We start from the raw sequence: 19,410 nt of genomic DNA, 5'->3' as shown, positions 1-19,410 counted from the left end.
GGGACTTTCGGGAGGGGGAAGGTGGGGAGGGGCTGCCTTGGCCCCTGGTGCTCAGGAATGCGCTTGTGCCCAGGGAAGTTTGAAGCAGGGGGGCGGCCCCAAAGCCAGGTAAGCTCCGGTTATCTTATTTGCCCGAGGAAACTGCTGGGTAATTTACCCGTTAGTCATTATTTCTCTAAAAGAAACTTCTCGGGGGCGACTCTGAAATAATGATTTCTCTTGGTTACTGTTTTCCGGGAAGAGAGGATTTTTAAAACACCCAAGCCTATTAATTAGCCTGTTTATTGCACGTTGTTGTCCCCAGGAGATAATTTACATTGATTTACTTTTTGTACCCCGGGGGTGCCTACAGTAGCCACCCCACGCTGCAGTGTCAGGCAAGAGGCTTTTGATTTCCATCCATCACATAATCACTGGGTAAACAAGTTATTCAAAGTGACATTAACTCTGTTGTGTTCTGCTAAGTAAGGAATATTTGTTCCCGCGTGGCATAAATCTGCCTGTCCGAGCCCTTCCTCCCAAGACCGTCTTCATTTCGCACAGTGAGGACGATGACGAAGGCTGCTTTCGAAATGGAGAGTCTGTTAATGTCTTCTTGGCCTGATCCCCTGGGGGTGAAGTTTTGCCCCCGTATTTAAATCGCGAGGTGATGTCATCTAGCTGGGCGCGACTCAAAGCCCCCCCCCAATGTGACTCAGCCACAGATGCCATAGTCTGCGGGGATCTCGGTGGTTGAACTGGGAAGGTAGCAGAGTGGTGTGCCTGGCTCTCGGCTGCTGTCAGGCCTGTCTGCTCCCAGCTCCCGGAGGTGGCCCCCTGTTTGTTTCTCCCGGTGTCCCCGGGCAGGGGTCTCCCACATAGAAGATGCCTGATAAACCAGCATTGAATGGAAATGAATGAATTACAGGATGTCCTCTTTACAGGGGTTGGTTCCAGAGAGAGAATAGAAACCTCGTGCTCGAATATGATGTCAGACGAGATTCTGAAATTTTCCATTTTATTGTGGCCCGGGTCACGATCTCACAGTTGGTGAGTTTGAGCCTCGCTGACGGCACAGAGCCTGCTTGGAATTCTGTCTCCCTCTCTCTCTCTGCACCTCCCCCGTTTGCTCTATCTCTACCAAAATAAATAAACTTAAAAAAAAATGGGCAATCACAGAGGCTGATGGCTCTGAGATGTATGTACGGGACTGAACAAGTGTCTTGGGGCCATTAGGAAAGGAAAACATTTCATTGCCTAGAGTTGGTGCTGGTCGAGAAGACAACGCGTGTGGATGTTGGTCCCGGCCAACGTGACTGGGGACAGAGGCTCCTTACCCTTGCCAGAGCCAGCGGCCAGGGTTTGGTGTGGACCTCTGACCTGAGGACGCCTTTACAAGCTGCTACAGGAAACGGGATGCAGGGTGGACCAAACGCTGTGACATACAACCCCGCAATTTCCGTGGCTTACTCGGGAGAAACTCTTCTCCCGCTGGTGGAATTGACGCAGGGGATTAGATGGCCATCTTGGGGCCACACCACTTAGGGCAGGGCCAGCAAACTTTCCATAAAGACCCAAAAAGTAAATATTTCCACTTGTGGGCCTACGGCCTCTATTGCAACGACTTGACTCTGTGGTGATAGCCCCCAACGCACTCTAGGCAATGAAAGGGCCGTGTGTTTCAATAAAACTTTATTTACAAAAACAAGAGAGGCAGATGTAGTTTACTGACGCCTGGCTTAGGGCCTGGAGTATTCCTCTGAATCTGCAGGGCTCATGGGGTGAGGGCAGGAGGGAAAGCATAGAGGACCGTGTAGCCCCGTGCCACAATGGCAAGCCTGTGGCAGCCTCTGCCTCCGGCCCCACCAGGAAGGGAAAAGGACAGCCTCGAGGTGGTAGGTAACACAGGGACAGGCCCTGGAACCGGCAAAGCTGAGTGTCAATGTCAACTCTGCCCTCACCCTCTGTGGGACCATTCCGTGTCTCAATGTTCTCATTTGTTAGAGGTCGCTTCGTGGACGAAATCAGGTGCATGAAGTCTTGGCCGGGGGCCTCGCACAGGGGAGACTCTCAGAGACCGGGGGCTTTTTGACAGATACTTAACACCCTTGGGGCACCTGGCTGGCTCAGTCGGAGGACCATGCAACTCTTGATCTTGGAGTCGTGAGTTCAAGCCCCACGTTGGGCGCAGAGATTACAAAATAAATAAACTTTGAAACCCACCAACGAGCTGAGCTGGTGAGTGTGTGAGACCCAGAGCAGAACCAAGGGCCAGGACGTCCCTCTGGACCAGGAAGCCTGCTTCTTTCAAAGACCAAATATCCTCGCTGTGGAATACTGTCTTTCAGGGAGGATTAGATCTTAGCACCATCTCTGTAGTGAGAGAAAGCCCATTGGGAATATACATATATATTACAGGGGCTTCTGGAAGGCAGTAGGAAGTAGAGATTAAGAGCAGAGAGTCTTGGGGCGCCTGGGTGGCTCAGTCAGTTGGGAGTCGACTTCGTGAGTTCGAGTCCCGCGTCGGGCTCTGTGCTGATGGCTTGGAGCTTGGAGCCTGTTTTGGATTCTGTGTCTCCCTCTCTCTGACCCTCCCCCGTTCATGCTCTGTCTTTGTCTCAAAAAAATAAACGTTAAAAAAAAAAAAAAAAGCATAGAGTCTGGAGCCAGCCAGACTGGGTTCAAATCCGGAATCCATCACTGTTGGCCAGGTGACTCGGGCTATTCACCCACCTTCCCTGAGCCTCAGTTGCTTTGTCTGTAAAGTGGGGATAATCATACCTTCCTCAGAGGGTGCCATGAGAACCCAGGGATGTGTGTGAAGTGATGGGGCAGAAGGTGGGGGCAGCCGGCACCCTATAGACGCTGTGATTGTCCCAAATGATGTGGTCCCTGCCCAGCACCTCCTTCTCTTTTGGAACGGTGCCCCAATTTTCCTCCAGGAAGACTCACCCTCCCCATTCTCAGCCATGTGGTTTGGGTGGGATTGATTGAGCCTATCTTCGGCTCCAGGGCGAGCCCCAACTCAAGTAAACCCATCAGTGTAGCCACAGAAATTGTTTCAGGGCTGTGGCAGTAAACCACTCAGCCAGTAGGACTCAATGAAAACACATGCTTGGGATTCTGGGGGAACAAAAGGTTTCTGCCTTCCATGGGCTTGACGGAACGAGGGCTGTGGGGCTTGGAGCTTGGGCAGCCATCTTGTAGCCATGAGGGGAGCCTGGGGGTGAAGCTGACACACCGAGGGAGGCAGAGGGAAGATGCAGAGAATCTGAGCTTGTTTGATATTGATGACATTGGCCAAACACCTAGAACAAGCCCTACCTGACTCCATCTGGATTTTCAGTTATAAGAGCCAGTCTGTCTCCTTTTGTCTGTTTGCCTGCTTATTTAATGAAGTCTGAATAGGGTTTCCCGTGTTTGGAAACGAAACATCCCTAACTGGTATTTCTGGGTCTGTCCTAGAAACTGTTTAAGCTGTACCTGTTGGGACACCGGAATAGGCATCCGGATGACAGGAACTTTACTTTCATACAATAAACCTTTGGCGTTTTCCTGGGTACACCGTCTCCCAGACAACTGGAGTGCGGACGGGCTTGAACTCTAGCAGCCCGTGGGGCTGATCCCACACCCTGGGTGTACTGCCTTCCCTTCCCTGACTCGCTTCTCTCTCTCCAGCCAGTATTTACCAGGGTCCTGGATAAATCACCTGCATGTATGTCCTTGACTCAGGGTTTGCTTCTGGGGGAACCCAAAGACCTGGGAGAACCGAGTGAGACCTCCTCAGAAGCCTATCCACGTTGGGCCCCAGCATGTCCCCATGTCACTGGTGTCCTCAAACTGTGCTCTTCCTTCCTAGGACTTACCACGAGCTATGCTGGTCTGGTCCAGTTCATTTCCTTCTGGAATTATCTGCGGTCTGACTTCCTGCGTCCCGGCTTCCTCTCTACTCAGGACCACACCAGCACCTGCCGGGCTAACCACCGCGTCTGCCGGGCTAGAACAACACCCGGCACATCGCAGACACTTAAGCAATACTGCCCGGAAACCAACTATTGTCCCTCCCAATCGGTCTTGGCTGTGGCCCAGGGGTGGATGACCCCTGACCCCTACCACCCCTCACCCAGCGGCCCCGTGACCAGACCTGCCCCAATACAGCAGAGAAGCCACAACATCACTTTTTAATATCGTTTAATGTTTCTCTTGGAGTTGCGGGGGGGGGGGGGGGGACCCCTGAAGCTTGGGACTGCTGAGCTCCCCAGGGGATCTTATTTTAAGCTTGTCATTGGCCAAGTACAGTGGAAGCCTTTGGAACAGCAAGATTGGCTAATTGTAGCTTGGGGCGTCCAAATTCGTTCCGTTCCCTGCCGCCCTTGGTTTTGTCCCCGAGAGCAAAGGTGACTTATCAAAGTCTCGCCACATTTTTCACGCGTTGTTTGGTGCAGGCCACCGCCAAGGCAGAGCTGGGCTGAGTGCAGTCTCAGGCGGGGCCCCTCGGATGACCAGGGAGCCACAGGGCTCTGGGGGACAGCCCTTTGTTTCTTTTTGGGCTGACATCACGTTCCTGGAGGGGCCCCTTGGTTAGAGGTCAAATGCCGGGTCGGGCAGGTGCTGGCCGAGGGTCGTGAGGCACAGAGCTGAGGTCATCCCAGCTCTTTCAGCTCAGGTTGTGTGAATTGCCACATTACATCCCCTTCCCGAGGCTTCTCGTCCACACGCATAAAACGGGCAGGTTCTGAGAATCCGTGCGGCACGCTGCTCCCAGCTGGCAGGGACGGGGAAGGAGGGAAGGGACCAGAGGCGAAGAGAAAAGTCCAGCTCCAAGCCTCAGGGACTAGTTCATCTGCAGGGGGGACACACTGTCCTCGCACAGGTGGCCCAGGGTGGCCTGTGCAGGCCTGGCCTTCTGGCATGTTCTATCTGGCCTGCATGATCAGGGTTCCTTTTGGTTTCCTCTGAATGTCTTTGGGCCCAGCCAGTGCTCCCGGGCTCTCCTTCCCTCTCTCCCTCTCCACTCGCATGCCAGCATCTCGCAGTCTGTGAGTTCGAGCCCCGCATCAGGCTCTGTACTGACAGCTCAGAGCCCGGAGCTGCTTCAGATTCTCTGTCTCCTCTCTCTGCCCCTCCCCCGCTCGCACCTGTCTCTGTCTCTCAAAAGTAAATAAACGTTAAACAAAAAAAAGTTTTTTAAAAAGGGAGGGCTACATTCATCCAAAATTTTGGTGTCAGAAATCCCACAGAAGGCTGTGGAAACAGTCCAGATTATGGGAGGCTAAAGAGATAGGCCGCATAAACGCCTCATCCAGCCGATGCCGGACCCATCCTGGTCAGGGGAGAAGCTATAAAGGATATTATTAGGTCAACTGACAAAATTGGAACAGACAGTAGATTAGATTAAACCATTGCATTGAAGGTAAACGTGCTCATGTTGATAACCGTACTGTGGTTTTGTAAAAAAAAATATTCTTACTCTTAGAACAGCTATCGCCCCCTTCTCCCGCAAAGTATTCCGGGTCTCCCTGGCTCTCCAGCTTAAAACGAAGGCAGTGGTTTACCTTAGAGCTCCCTCTCCTATTTTCGGGGGGGGGGAATCATGGATTCCTTTGAGAACCCGAAGAAATCACGGACACTTGGCATTGTGAAATGCACATACATACACACGCTTTGTTGGTTGTCTCCTCCAGAGACTCCCAGTCCCCTCTTGGACGGATGGCTTCCCGACAGGCTTTCCAGGGACTATATTCTAAAGTTCTAGAAGCAAAGGGCCATGCTGTAGCCAACTTACTGTCAAATGGTCCAGAAAAACCTACTATTTGTATATAATAAAAAAATTCCAAATAATAAAGCAAAATGGTACCATGTGTTAAAAAAAAAAAAAAAGGTGTTCAGGGATCGGAGGTACACACTTCCTGGTCTTGCAACTTCTTTGTGTTTGATGTTTCCCAAATAAAATGTGAAAAAAATCAGTTGCCTGGTGACTAGTAATTATACAGTAAGTGATGCTCAGTACTCCCGGTGAGAGGCTTGGAGCCGGTAGGTACAGCCCAGAGCCAGGCAGGAGGGGGAGCGGGGTGGAGAGGAGGAGCCCAGGGGGCTGGGTAGGAACCGGGAGGGCAGCTGGACATCTCAGCGGATTTCGATTCAAACTTGAACTACTTGATTGTTGCTAAGGGAGCAGCTCTGCGGATAGTCAGGGCCCAGGGCTGGCGTTTCTTGTTTTCTCTCTCTTCTGGTCTCCAACCTGCCCCTCTGTGGCACACATTGTTGCAATGAACTCGGCTTCCCAGAATCCCACACTGTCCAAGCGGGGAGGGACTTTAATCGCCGTCTGGTCCCACCTCTCCCCGGCATCAGTGAGAAAAGGAAGGCCCGGTGAAATCAGCTGCCTGTCCACTGTGATAGGACAAAGGAAGGGTGACAGCTGGTGCCCGACATACCCCCAAGACCACCTTGCTTACTCTGCTCAGGGTAGCGGGGCAAAGTTACATCCTTGCCACACGCTTAACCTTGAACGTTTTCTGGGAGGGCTTGGGCACTGTTTCAGAAAAGCCTAAGAACTGAAGCTTGATACACTAGAGAGAGTGTCCCGCTGGGACTCAGGGGGGGCAGATCTAAGGAAGTAAACTGGCTGTGTGGCCTTGGGCAGGTGGCTTTCCCTCTCTGAGCCTTGGTCTCTCCATCTTAAAATACGAGAGTTGATTTACTTAACGACTTCATATCCTTTCACAGGGAGGCATGGATTCCTTTGAAGAGCTGATAGAATTGTTGGGCCCTTTTGCAAAGCCGTGCACTTGGAGATGCGCTTTCCGCGTGGGCCAACTGCTCGGGATTCATGGCTCTGGCCCCCCGGCACGCCCTGCCCGTATCTGGAGCCGCTGGGTCCTACATCTGCTTCCTCCCTGGGACGCAAAGGGCCTGTGAGTTCATGAACGAATGGATAAATAGACAAAACACACTTACATATAAGCTGAGGAACGTACACTTTGGCAGCTAGGGCCCGGTCGGGGGAGGCGGCAAGGGGCAGATCGGAAGGGTGCCCTCACTTCCGCACCGGAGCTATACCGCCCCCCGTGGTGGCCCAGCTGAGGGTGGGAAGGGGCGGCTTCTGCCGTGCTGGGGGATCCAGCAGCAGGAACGGTTCTCTCAAGGGGCGATGCAGGTCCTGCAAGAGTGAGCCTCTGTCAAGGCCAAGAACCGGACACCTGGAGAACGTCCCAGCCAGAGCGCAACTGGCCCAGGGGGGTTAACGCAGAGGCCGCTCGCTTCTGCCTTCTTGGCTGAGGGCTTCCAGAGTTGGGGGGGGGGGGCGGGGAGGCAGCGGCATTGGGAAAATGGAACATACTGGGGCGAAAGGGGACGTACTGAGCCCTGCGGGAGCCCACGATAGGATGCGCCCTGGTGGGGGGATCTGATCAGAAGGGTTCGCAGTGACCGGACCCTCCGGTCCCTGGTGATAGGGAGGCCCCTGCAAAGCGGGTCTTAGGGGAGGAACGGAGTCCTGCAGGCTCGGTTCTGTGGGCATCTGGAACGCAGCCTGGGGCGTGGAGCACTACAGGGAAGGAAGGAGACTGGGGGAAGACTGACTGACCTAACAAAGAGCGGATGTGCTCGGCGAGGGGCGGGGAGAGAGGAGAAAGCAAGGAGCGTCCATAAGGTCGGCTGGAGTCGCGGTGGCCAGAGGGGTCCCGAGTCACGACAGGCCAAGCCCGGTGGCCTTGCGCCCCTCCCAGCTGTGGGAGCGCTCCTGGCGCCCTAGAAACGTCCCACCAGATGGTCTCCACCGTGGTGATCTCTAGCCCGGTCAGCGGAGGGCGATGGGTCGCGGGGCCGCCCTTTCCCTGGAGGGCCTGGAGTTACAGGTATTTAGCGGGCGAGGCGGGGCCCTCCGGGCCCAGGTCGTCGACGTCACTCAGAAGTTCGCGCTCGCTGGCCGTGGCGGCGTTTTGCAGGCGGCGGATGCGCGCCTGGACCTCCTCCTGCTCCCTCTTGAGCTCCAGGTAGGAGTGCGAGAAAGTGTGGAAGATGGACGTGGCGGGGAAGGCCATGATGAGGATCCCGCTCAGGATGCTGCTCAGAGCCACCATCTGACCCGGCACGCTGCGCGGGACCATGTCCCCGTAGCCCACGGTCGTCATGGAGATGATGGCCCACCAGTAGGAGGCGGGGATGCTGGTGAACTCCAGCACCCTCCCGGACTCGTTCTCCGCCACGTAGACCAGGGGGGAGAAGAGCGTGACGGCCACGCAGAGGAAGAGGAGGAGGAGGCCGAACTCGCGGGTGCAGCGGCGCACGGTGAGGCCCAGCGTCTGCAGCCCCAGCGAGTGGCGCGCCAGGCGCATCACGTACAGGATGCGCAGCGCCCGCAGCACGCGGAGCGCCAACCCCACCTTCTCCAGGTACGAGCCCCCGCCGGGCCAGCTGCCGTCCTCCTGGGGCTCGCCGGACACGGCCAGCGACACGTAGTACGGGGAGACGGCCAGGATGTCGAGGATGTTCAGGGGCCCTTGGAAGAACTGGCACTTGTCCCGGGCCTGGACGAACCGCAGGCAGAACTCCAGGGAAAACCAGGCCACGCACACGGTCTCCACGACGAAAATGTAGTAGCATTTCTGAGAACACTCACCCTGGGGAGGCGACAGAACGCTGCATGAGGGGTGGGTGGCAGCACTGGGGCGGGGGGGGGGGGGGACGGGGAGGTGGAAACCATCCTGGGTCGCTAGACGAACGCTGTCTTCTCACCCCTCTCTCTCTTTGCCGGAGGAATCAACACCTATTTGCCCAGAGCCGTTCTTGCTTGGGGCCTCTTTGTGACAGCGGCCAACCTTCACCTTCACTGACAGAAGCCCCTGTTGTGTACCGTGCCCCACCCTAGTTCTGTCACGTGGGCCACACGGTGATGCCGTGAGCGGGCAGCGCGACCTCATTTTGTGCCCAGGACGTGGTTCCGAGCAGCGAAATGACTTGCTCGAGCTCACAAGCGGAGAGGAGAAGCGCTCCCAGCCGTAGACGCTGTTCGGCGACTGCCCCGCCTGTCACCCCTCATTCGCTCATCCAACAAAAATGCATGGAGGTCTCCCCCCTGTGCCGGGCTCCTAGGCTCTGTGGGTGACGTGATCGAGAAGCAGATGTCGCTGCTGGGAGCTCAGAGGCTGGCGGGGCAGAGAGGGCTCCCGGGTCCCCCGTACAGCCCTCTGATGCGTGACTGCAACTATTCACGCAGGGTCTGTCTCCCTCGGGAGGTTCCGGCTTGAGGGGGGGGGGGGGGCTGTCGCATGGTTCGTGCTCCCCACCTCTGGCTCCTGACAGAAAGTTCCACGAGCCCCTGTGCTACTCAAAGTATGGTCCTTGAACCAAAAGCATCAGCCTCCCCGGAGAGCTGGGAAGAAACCCAGAATCTCCGGCCCCACCCCATCCCTCAAGGAACCGGACTTTACACCTCAACAAGACTTGCAAGTCTCACCTGGTGGCTTGGAAAATCCTGATGTCTGGGCCAGGACCCCAGAAATTCTTTTTTTCTAATTTTTAAAAAATGTTTCTTCATTTTTGAGAGAGAGAGAGACAGAGAGCACAAGCTGGGGAGGGGCAGAGAGAGAGGGAGACACAGAATCCGAAGCAGGCTCCAGGCTCCGAGCCGTCAGCCCAGAGCCCGACGCGGGGCTCGAACCCACGGACCGCGAGATCGTGACCTGAGCCAAAGTCACTCAGCCGACTGAGCCGCCCAGGCGCTGCTAGAAATTCGAATTTAGTTGATCTAGGTTTGAGCCTGAGCAGAACTTTCCAGAAGTCCCATGGATGATTCTAATGAAGAGCCAGAGTTGAGAACCCGACTTCATGTATTCATACACACACACACACACACACACACACACACACACACATCGCAATGATGGATGAAGGAACGAATGAGTGACCACAGCCAGTTGCGTGAGTGAAAAGCATGATGTTGACAACTGTAGTTTTCTTTGGATTAAAAAGCTCTCAAGTGGAAAAAGAAATTATTTCTAGGGCCTGGGCCCCCAGGAATACTGAATGGAAATGAAATGCTTTTTATGTCTGGCCGCTAGAGGAAGAGAAACGGGTGATCTGGCCCCATCTCAACTTGCCCGTCCGGGCCCGGGCAGCTTTCTCCCTGGACCTCTGTCCCGTCTACCGAAGGGGTGGAGGCGGGAGGCGGGGAGGGGGCTGCTGAGGGCACGGAGTCCAGAGCGTCTGTGGCTCCACTTCGGCTGCGAACCCGTTGTCCCCCCTGCACCACCTGGGGTTTGCTTCACAATCCTGGGAGTGCTCACGACTTTTGGACCCTGACTCCCCAGGAGCTGCAGACTCGCTGTGTGACCCTGCAGCGGTCACTGCCCCTCTCTGTGCTTGAGTTTTCAAGAAGGAGCTCGGAACAGCAGCCGTATTTTCCAAGCCGATTCGGCACACCCTGCATGGGAATCCCTCCAGAGGGCTTGTCGCAAATGCAGATTCTTGGGCTCTGGTCACAAAATCAAGCCCTGGGGTGCGGCCCAGGAATCTGCACCTTGGCAAGCCCTCCAGGGGACCCAGGGGCACCTGGAAGTGTTTCAGACTCTGGGCCGGATTGTCTCCACGAGGCTGCTTTTGTCGCTGACCTTTTGGGCGTTTTCCCCTTGGCGCAGGGACTTCTGGTAGCCTGGGAATGACCCTTCCAGACCGGGGACCCAACAGCTCAAGAAAGTGACTCCGGAGAGGTGGAGAAGCCTCTGTGGGCCCTCCCTCCGCCTCCGTGCTGGCGTTTGGCTATTCAAGGCACGCACCCCCCACCTCCCTGCGGCCACCTCCCTGCACTGCAGCAAGCTGTACTCAACTCTGCCTTGCACGGCTGCTCTGCCCAAACCCTCCCCACACTGGGCCTCCAAGAAATGCCCCCCTCGCGGCGGGGATTTATGGGGCCTGAGCTGAGCAAGTAATTCCCAGGCCAGCCACGTTCGGAGAAAAATAGGAAGGAAATGAAAAAGTTACCTCTTCTCTCTCTAGGAGGAAGCTTCTGGTTGTATTTTGCAGGTAGGGTGAACAACGAATCCTGGTTTGCCCAGAACTTTGCGGATTTGAGCACAGAAAGTCCCAGGTCACCGGACCCCCCCCCCCCCGCCCCCCGCTGAGTCCCGCGCAAACCAGGACGGCTGGTCACCCTCCTGGAGGGCCTCGTCTCTCGCTTTGGTTCCTCCACGCGGTGAAGAGGGTGAATCAGGCCTAATGGAGACCAGAGGGTGAGCCAGGCCACGCCGTGGGCGTTCACGCTCAGGATGTGGGGCCACGAGAGCCTGACGCAGAAGAACACGCCCTCAGCATTTCCGTCTATGTGACACTGGAGGTGGTGGACAGAATCTCCGAAAGAGCGGCCACCTCTGGGTGGGGTGGGGACCGGCTGTGGAGGGACACGGGACAGCTCCCTGGGAGATGGGCGCTGTGCTCGGGGAAGCGGGGTGTGGGTCACACGGGTAGGCATTAGTCGTTCCTTGCACAGCCAAGGCCCGTGCGTCTCAGTGTATGTCCATTGGGCCTATAAGACTGCAAAGTAAAACCAAAACGAACACCAGCGAAAATCAGCGATCGGGGTGGGCAGGGAGGGGAGAGAGAAGCCTGATTCATCCGTGGAAACTGAGTCATGGGTCCGTGGGGGCTCAGCCTTACTCCACTTGCTTTGTGAACGCCTGGCATTTTCCACCGCGAAAAGGCGAAGAACAGATCAGGGTCAGACATCAAAACCACAGTCGGATGGCAGTCCACACTCCGTGGGGAGGCGAGGGTTATAAAGACAGGACAGAGCAAGGGCTGCTGAGGCTGTGAAGATGTCACAGGCTCTAGCGTTCCGGCGCAGCTGCCTGGAAAACGGGGGGGTGGTCCCTCCAAAATGAAACACACGTTTGCTATCCGAGCTGCAATCCTGCTCGTGGGCAGACATCAGAAGGCACCGGAATATACCCAGCAGGCAAGCACCGGAAAATAACTGCGTTATTCTGTAGCCCAGAGTGGAAACAGCATAAATGCCCGTCGGCTGACGGACGGATCCACAAAACGTGCTCTCTCCATACGACGGACTATCACTCAGCCCCGAAAAGGAACGAAGTGCTGACAGCCTGGGTGAACCTTCACGGCCTCACGCGCCGTGAGAGAGGCCGCACCCAAAAGGCCAGATGCCGCAGGGCTCCATTTCTGTGAAACGTCCAGAGAAGCCAAACGCAGGGAGACAGAAGGACATTCGTGGTCGCCAGGGGCTGGGAGGGCGGGGGAGACTTGGGGAGCCTCCGGAAGCAGGGACGGGGTTTCTTTGCGGGAGGATCCACATGCTCTGGGACAGTGACCGTTGCACACAGCCACTGATGGGTGCACTTTAAAAGGGTGCATCTTGGGATGTGGACTATAATGGCTTCATAAAAAAGGAGGCAGGACCCGAACAGCTCCAGGCTCGAGCTGGAGCTGGTCGGGTCCTCTGGGCGAGCCACTGAGGGGTCCCACAACTTTGCCGCAAACCCTCTCCCCAAGCTTGGGAGCGGGGCTTCTGTAAAGGGCTCTGGGGTCAGAGGATGGCCAGGGCCTCCCGAGGGCAAGGCCCCTGTCCCTGGGGGCCCATAAAGACAGGCTGCCCCGCAGATGCTGCAGGTGCAGGGACGGCCAGTTCCAGAAATTCCATCCAGGAGGGACCTGGGGCCCCGGGCTTGACCTTGGAGCTTTCCTCACACCCCGGGGCCTCAGAAATATGGCCCGAATTGGCCACCTCCTGCCTCCTGGTAGCTCGGTGCTGGCCCGCATCCACACAGCAGCTCGGGCCTTCTCCCTTCTGCCTGTGAATTCCTCCACTTGTGCCCTGGCCTTGGCCTTGGGTCCAGGGCTGTTTCCTCACCCTGCTGACTCATTCTTCTTCCCGGCCTCTGCGCTTCCCCTGGGAGCCAGTTCGGTCTCTGCCCTCTCTCCCCTCCGTGATGCCCCTTCCTGACCCTCTCTCTCCTCCCCCATCCCAGCTGCCTTGCTCCCCAGCCCTGGGACACAGGGGCTCCGGAAGCGGGGGCCAGGGGGGCAGATGGGGGCCAGGGGCATGGAGACAGGCGAGCATGACGAAACGGGAAGAATCAGCTGCAATGAGTCAGGAAAAGTGGGTCCTGCCCCGGAAACAGGGAATACTTCTTGCTGGCCCGGCTACAGGGAGAGGAGGCTGGGCGGGGAGGGGAATGAACCCCAAACCCAAGAAGCTAGGGGAAGAACTCCCTGGGGCAACCACCGAATGTCACCGAACACAGAGCAGCTGCTGAGAGCGAGGCGCCGTTTACGGAGCAGAGGCAGGATTCAAGAGAGGGGCAGGGGACGACTGGCCGCTGCGGCGTGGGTTCCACAGACCCGTGGGGAGGCTGGAGGGGTGTGTCAGCAAATGGTGGAGGAGACCGCGGACTATTACTGGGCCACGAGAAGCATGAGACAGCGACACAAGCTGCTGCGCGGACGGACCCTGAGAACACCACGCGGAGTGACGGGCCGGTCACAAAAGGCCACATGTGCGTGACTCCACGTGCACTGAAATGTGTGGAGAGGGGGGAGTCCGTGGAGGCGGAAAGCCGGAGGGGTGGTGGCTGGGGGGGGGGGCGGGCTGGGGACGGGGGAGGGCTGGGGAGGGAGCAGTGGAAAAGTGCTGGAACTTGGTAGACCCGGGGACCACACCAGACCGTAAACGTACCAAGAAGGTAAATTTGCGTTCCTGCCTCCAGCACCTAGAAGAACGCAGCGTGTGGGCCCTGGGTAGCTTGTCGAAGGAATGGAAGGTCGGATGCTGGGATCTCCTGTCAAGTGTCTGCCACCGAGAGCTGATCAGACCAACACTCACTAAGCGCTTCTCAGGCACCAGCACCATTCCCCCTGCTTTAGGGACTCGGCTCAGCCCTTCTTGTCTACCCTGCCTCCCCCCCCACCTCCCACCCCCGCTTCCGTTTTAATTTGCGACCTCCAGTGCAGACCCCTCTCCCCAACTGCCAAGTTGACTCTAAGAGATTTTGCTGGAAGAAGGTAGAAGATAAAGCAAAAGGAAAGCTGCCCCCCCCCCCCCCCGCCCGCCTCCCAGCACTGCACAGAGCCTGATGGAGGAGGTCTGTGGGTCCCAGTCCTGGCACTCCTATCCACTCATGTGGTGTCAACTCATCTGAGCAGATGTTGTCCCCCAGGACAGCATGGCCCCCAGAAGCAGCTGGCCAGCTAACCATCCCCGAGGGTAAATACAAAATACCCAGGCAGTGGTGAAAAGAACATTATCTCCTTATGTAAATATAAGGACACGGCCTCAAAAAAACAAAGACAGCCTCCCCAGCCTCCCCGAGCTCCAAATTACTATCTTAACAGAGAAACAGGGGTGCCTGGGTGGCTCAGTCAGTTAAGCCTCTGACTTCAGCTCAGGTCACAATATCGTGGCTTGCGAGTTTGAGCCCCGCGTTGGGCTCTGTGCTGACAGCTCGGAACCTGGAGCCTGCTTCCGATTCTGTCTCCCTCTCTCTCTCAAAAATAAACAAACATTTAAAAAAATAAAAGAAACAAAAAACCACCCTTTTTTTGAGGGCAGCAAGCCCTCTTGCCCCAAGAGCAGAACCAGCAGCCTGGCTCCTGAGCCCAGATGGGCGGTGGGAGGGGGCTGCTGGTCCTGCGGGCCTCCCAGCGACCTCTGATTTGATCTCCTGAGTCCCCAACCAATCAAGCCTGGGTTCACACCCGGGGTAATTTTCACAGCGTTAGGCTTTGAAAAGACTTCGTCCCTCTGCGGGGGTCTAAATCCTGGCTTCCGGGAAATCCCTGAGGAACAAGTTTATGGAAATCTAGGGGTCCTTTCTCAGCAGCTGGGATCAAGAGTACCCTTCTGAGGACGGGGGACAGAGGCCACTTTTTTTGTCCTAATTTTGTACTGCAGTGTCTACGTGTAAATATTTCTGTGAACAAGCAGGCTCTAAAATCACACCATTTGGTGCTAACAAATAAAACAATGTCTCTATTTGGAGCTATAGTCCTCCTCCCCCCACCCCTACCCCACCCCCTGGAGTGGGGGGGGAGAAAAAAGCTATTTGAAAGTCAAAACGTTTTGGTTGGTTTGCTTCAGGACAAAACATTTATCGGTTGCACAAGATACATGTTATTCAGCAAATATTTGAGAGCCTACTCTGTGTGAGGCAGGGGCTGGTTCTCCATCTAAGTCCTTTCTTTCTGGAAAGTTCTCTGATCTTACCAGATTGCCCTGGGCTATATCTTTAAGAGAAGTTTTGTACACGGACCACGGTTGTGGATACACAGGGTACATTATCTTATACGCGTGTTCTATTTATCAGTTGCCTGTATCTACCATAATGCAAGTTCCATAACTAGGGTAATGGGGAGCCATGGAGGAATGTAAGAGCAGAACAGGAACAACATTTTAAATTAGGAACAATCCAGTTCTCAGTTTGAAGCTCTCTAGTAAACTTTCCAACAAAATATCGAATTCGTATCTCATTTCTCAGACTACCTGGCCCCTGGCAAGGAAGGAGGGGGTCAGAGTCACTTAGAAGTTTACTCAGCTCGGAGTTCCCCATCCAGTGAGGCTGAGTGGGAGGCTCAGGGGCCAAGTAACAAGCAGGAAAACTAAGGGTCTTTGCTCTGTAACTCCAAGAAAGCTAAACGCCCCGTGCCTCACTTTCGCCACCTGAATGTGGAGCCGGGATGCCCCCAAGGACACTGGTTCCAGAAGGCAGGGATTTTTGGCCGGGGACAGCTCGTGGCACAGAGTAGCTGCTCAGTAAACACATGACACGTGCACGGAGCGCGTGAACCCTCACAACGACGCGGCTCGCTTTACGGAGGGGGAAACTGAGGTTCAGAGAGGGGAACCAATTTGCCCGCGGTCACAGAGCAGGGAGAGGCAAGCTGGGCCCACCCGGCCCACAAGAAGCCCAGGGGTGGCTTTGTCAACAGAGGCCACCAAGAGGCAGAGCCACCTCATGACTTTTGCTGGCCTTAGGCTCTTCATGCGCCTTTTCCTCCAAAACAAAGCAAAACCAAAAACATCCCCAAACGTTCCCAACGGCATTGATCTAACCAGGCACACAGCCCCCCCCCCCCCCCCCGCCCCCCGCCTCTGGACAATAATCTCTTTCTCTGCTGTTTTAAAAGATACGGAGCCCGGTCCACGGGTCCTAAGCCTCTCGGGCCTGGAGCCTGGGGGGCCGGGGGCGGGGAGCACTCACCTTGTCCTCCTCGGCCCTCACGTCGGGCATGGTGCTGACGCACAGGCTGACCGCCGTGGTGGCCACGAAGAGGATGGACAGACAGGCGAAGACCTTGCCGGGGAGCCCCGAGCGCGGGTTTTCCACCGTCTCCCGCAGCCAGTTCATGAAGACCCCCCAGCGCGACGGGTCCCCGGGGGGGCGCCGCGCCTCGCGCCGCAGGTGCAGCGCCTCCTGCTGGCGGAGCTCGCGCAGCTGCTCCAGCTTCCGGAGCAGCTCCAGGAGGCAGCACGGCCGCAGGTGGGCCTCCTCGATCCCCCAGTAGGCCAGCTCCTCCCGGAAGGACAGCACGCACGTCTCCCGCAGCAGGGCCAGCCTGCCGGCCGCCAGGAAGCTCACGATCATGCCGAAAGCGCTGGGGCTGCGGTCGAAGAAGAACTCCCGGGTGGCTTCGTCGTAGTCGTCGCAGAGCTGCGCGATCTCCTCGTGGCTCCGGCAGAACTTGAGTTTGCTCAGGCGGCTCAGCGGAAACTCGTCCAGCGTGCTCCAGGGGAGCACGTACCGCCGGCCCCCGACGTTGACCAGGATCTCCTTCTCCAGGTCCGCCGCGGGGGAGGCGTCCAGCGCGCCCACCTTGCGGGCCCTGCGGTAGTAAAGCCCCTTAAGGGAGCGCGGCTGCATGGAGCTGGGCAGCGGCTGGCCCAGGGGGCTGCAGGAGCCCCGGTGGCGGTGTCCAGGAGGCAGGCCCCTGGCCCTGAACGGCATGGACATTGCTGGAGACGTCCTGCACCGGGTGGGGGGGGGGGGGGAAGGGGGAAGGTAAGACAAGAGGGAGAAATCAACCTTAGGGCGGGGTCCTCGACCGCCCGGATGCAGCTTCACCACTGCATCTGCATGGTTCATTTTTCAAATCCTCCAACAGAGACTTACTGAGCAGCTACTCTGTGCCTGGGACCCATCAGTAACCCAAGGAGATGATGACATCCCTTCCCACGTCAGAGCTGTGCCCCTTCCAGGCTCTGTGGTCTTGGGCACGTGGCTTCACCTCTCCCATCTCACTCCACCCATGCCAGGCACAAGACTTGTACCAATCTTAGGAGGTACAGCTGGTAAAATAGAGCTTAAGGTGTAAGGGTGTCTCAAGTTCACTGCCAGGTTCTGGTCCCTTACGGACTGCCACAGCAGGTGGACTGCTCAGCCTCTCTGAGCCCTTTGCTTCGTCTGGACAGCTGGGGTAGTTTGAGTACCCCCACCTCACTGGGCACGGGGAGGGTTCCGTGCAGTGATGTCCAGGAAGTGTTTATTCAGAACGCTTCTAGGCGCTTCTGAGGTGCCAGGCACCAATCGACACGCTTCCTCTATAGTAACGCATCTCAACAATTCCACAAGGTAAACAATTCCCCATTTTACAGATGAGCAAACGGAGGCCCAGAAAGGTTCAGTAACACAGAATGTGACTGTGCTTAAGCCCAGCGTCTGACTCTCAGGAGCCGTGCCGCAATGGCCTCGTTTGCCTCTTCCTTTGCAGGACTTTTGCCATCAACGACAGCCCCCCTCCGTGTTCCCCGGGGTGCTTGCCTCGCCCACCCTTGCTGTGTGACCTTGAGCCACCCTTGCTGTGTGACCTTGAGCCATTACTCCCCCTCTCTGTTCTCTGCGAAGTGAAGGGACGTCTAATGCACGCTCCATCTCAGACCTATTCGAGGCGCTTGGCTTAGAATGAGGGCTTGAGATGTAACCCGTGCATTTAAAAAACCATCTCTGCCACCTCTCCCGGCCTCAGCGCCCTGCCACCGTTCCCCACGCTCGCGCTTCTAGCCAGAGCTGTTTCCAGAGCTTCTACAACCTTACATTCCAAAACGCACTCCAATCAAGACAAAAACTCGGTGGCTGAATGGAAACAAAAGTTGCTCTCAATTTCAGCGCCAGCTGGATTCGGGCAGGCAGCGAAGAGTTGAATCACAGCCTGTGCGTTTCACACTTGCTCACCACCCAGCGTTCTGTTACTCTGTATGCATTACTTCCTTTACGGCTTATGGCCAGAGGAAGGCGAGCAGCCTGCAGAGAGAACTATTTTGAAATCCGGGGAGTCCTTCCCAAGTGCTCTCCGTTTCCCCGTGCAAAACCCCAGACCCAGAGAGCCGAAGTGACTCATCCAAGGTCACAGAGCGAATCCAAGTCCAACCCAGGACTCTTGTCTCCCAGCCTGGGGGGGGGAGGGGGGCTCTTTCTAGACAACCCCCTCCCCCGCCCCCCAAAAAATCCTGCCCTGTCTGCATTCACTGCACAAACCCAACTTTGCAATCCACTCCCCCACCCCCCCACCCCCCACCCCAGCCGGCACACACAGCTCTGTCCAGGGCAGGGAAAGGTATTCATTCAAAACAGCAGCGCTTTGGCCCAGGATGTCACACGTCCTGCAAGCCACCCCCCCCCACCCCTGCAGCAAACACTAACTTCTTCCCCCGAAGTTGAACTCACCTTCCTGTCTCTGGGAGCCCTTTTCCCGCTCTCTCTCTACCTGGCAAGGGGAGCCCGTGTCCCGATGGCCAGGGAAGAGCCAGGTTTGTGGTGGAGATGAAGCAGAAGAAAAGAAAAATCCCACACACGGCAGTCTCTGGCAGAGTTAGTTTCCAACCTCTCTTCCCTTGCCTCCTCCCGGAAGCGGAGGGACATTCATTCTGCACCTCTCTCTCCCGCAGCTGCAGAACGGCCCTGGGGCAGTGGGCTGGGGCTTCTAGAAGGACCCAGAAGCCCCTTCCCCGGTGAGAGGTGAGAGTCCCAGGGGCTCGTGCTGGGAGTCAGCCAGCTGTCCTGCTTCAACGGCGGGCTCTGCACTCGGAGCCCCACGGGGACAGCCAGTGTGGTCCTGCAAGAGACGCGGGGGCGGGGGGGGGGGGGGACGGGAATGGCTTAGAAATAATCTCTCCATCACCAGGCTGCCGGAAGACACAGCAGCAACCACGGCTCTGCCAACTGCCTGGGAGGCGAGGAGAGCTGTCCTGCCCTCCCCTCCCAGGAGGGACAGAACCCGAAAGGAGCAGAGGGCAACTTGGGGCCGGGACATCTGCAGCTACCTGCCCCGCAGCCTGGAGGCTCCTGGGGGTGGGGGTGGGGGCGCCGATGAGGGGGTGGCGCGCAGGTAAAGGCTGCAGGAGGAACCTACTGGTAAATCACGGGTCCGGGGACAGGTGGGGGCAGAGAAGCCCAGCGTCTGAGCGCCGGGTGGAAGCTGGCTGCG

At 56.9% G+C, this 19,410-nt stretch overlaps 1 protein-coding gene and 1 long non-coding RNA gene across 2 annotated transcripts; one reads left to right on the top strand and one right to left on the bottom strand.

Annotated features, from left to right (window-relative positions):
- The first annotated feature begins 36 nt into the window (after positions 1–36).
- On the top strand, positions 37–5,828 carry LOC125153729 (uncharacterized). The gene is made up of 3 exons (XR_007147549.1): positions 37–108; positions 924–1,029; positions 3,839–5,828. It is a non-coding gene; the product is annotated as an uncharacterized LOC125153729 (long non-coding RNA).
- A 554-nt stretch (positions 5,829–6,382) lies between these two features.
- Positions 6,383–18,967, bottom strand: KCNG4 (potassium voltage-gated channel modifier subfamily G member 4). The gene is made up of 3 exons (XM_047837203.1): positions 18,651–18,967; positions 16,191–16,953; positions 6,383–8,603 (listed from the first exon to the last, which is right to left on the bottom strand). Exons 2-3 carry the CDS (start codon positions 16,938–16,940, stop codon positions 7,833–7,835), a joined length of 1,521 nt encoding a protein of 506 aa, XP_047693159.1. The 5' UTR covers positions 16,941–16,953; positions 18,651–18,967; the 3' UTR covers positions 6,383–7,832.
- Positions 18,968–19,410: the final 443 nt, after the last annotated feature.

The sequence above is a fragment of the Prionailurus viverrinus genome, chromosome E2 (genome assembly GCF_022837055.1).
Source record: "Prionailurus viverrinus isolate Anna chromosome E2, UM_Priviv_1.0, whole genome shotgun sequence".
Classification (NCBI taxonomy): domain Eukaryota; kingdom Metazoa; phylum Chordata; class Mammalia; order Carnivora; family Felidae; genus Prionailurus; species Prionailurus viverrinus.
The sequence above is the reverse complement of the archived record's forward strand: the minus strand, read 5'-3'. Positions and strand labels throughout refer to the sequence as shown.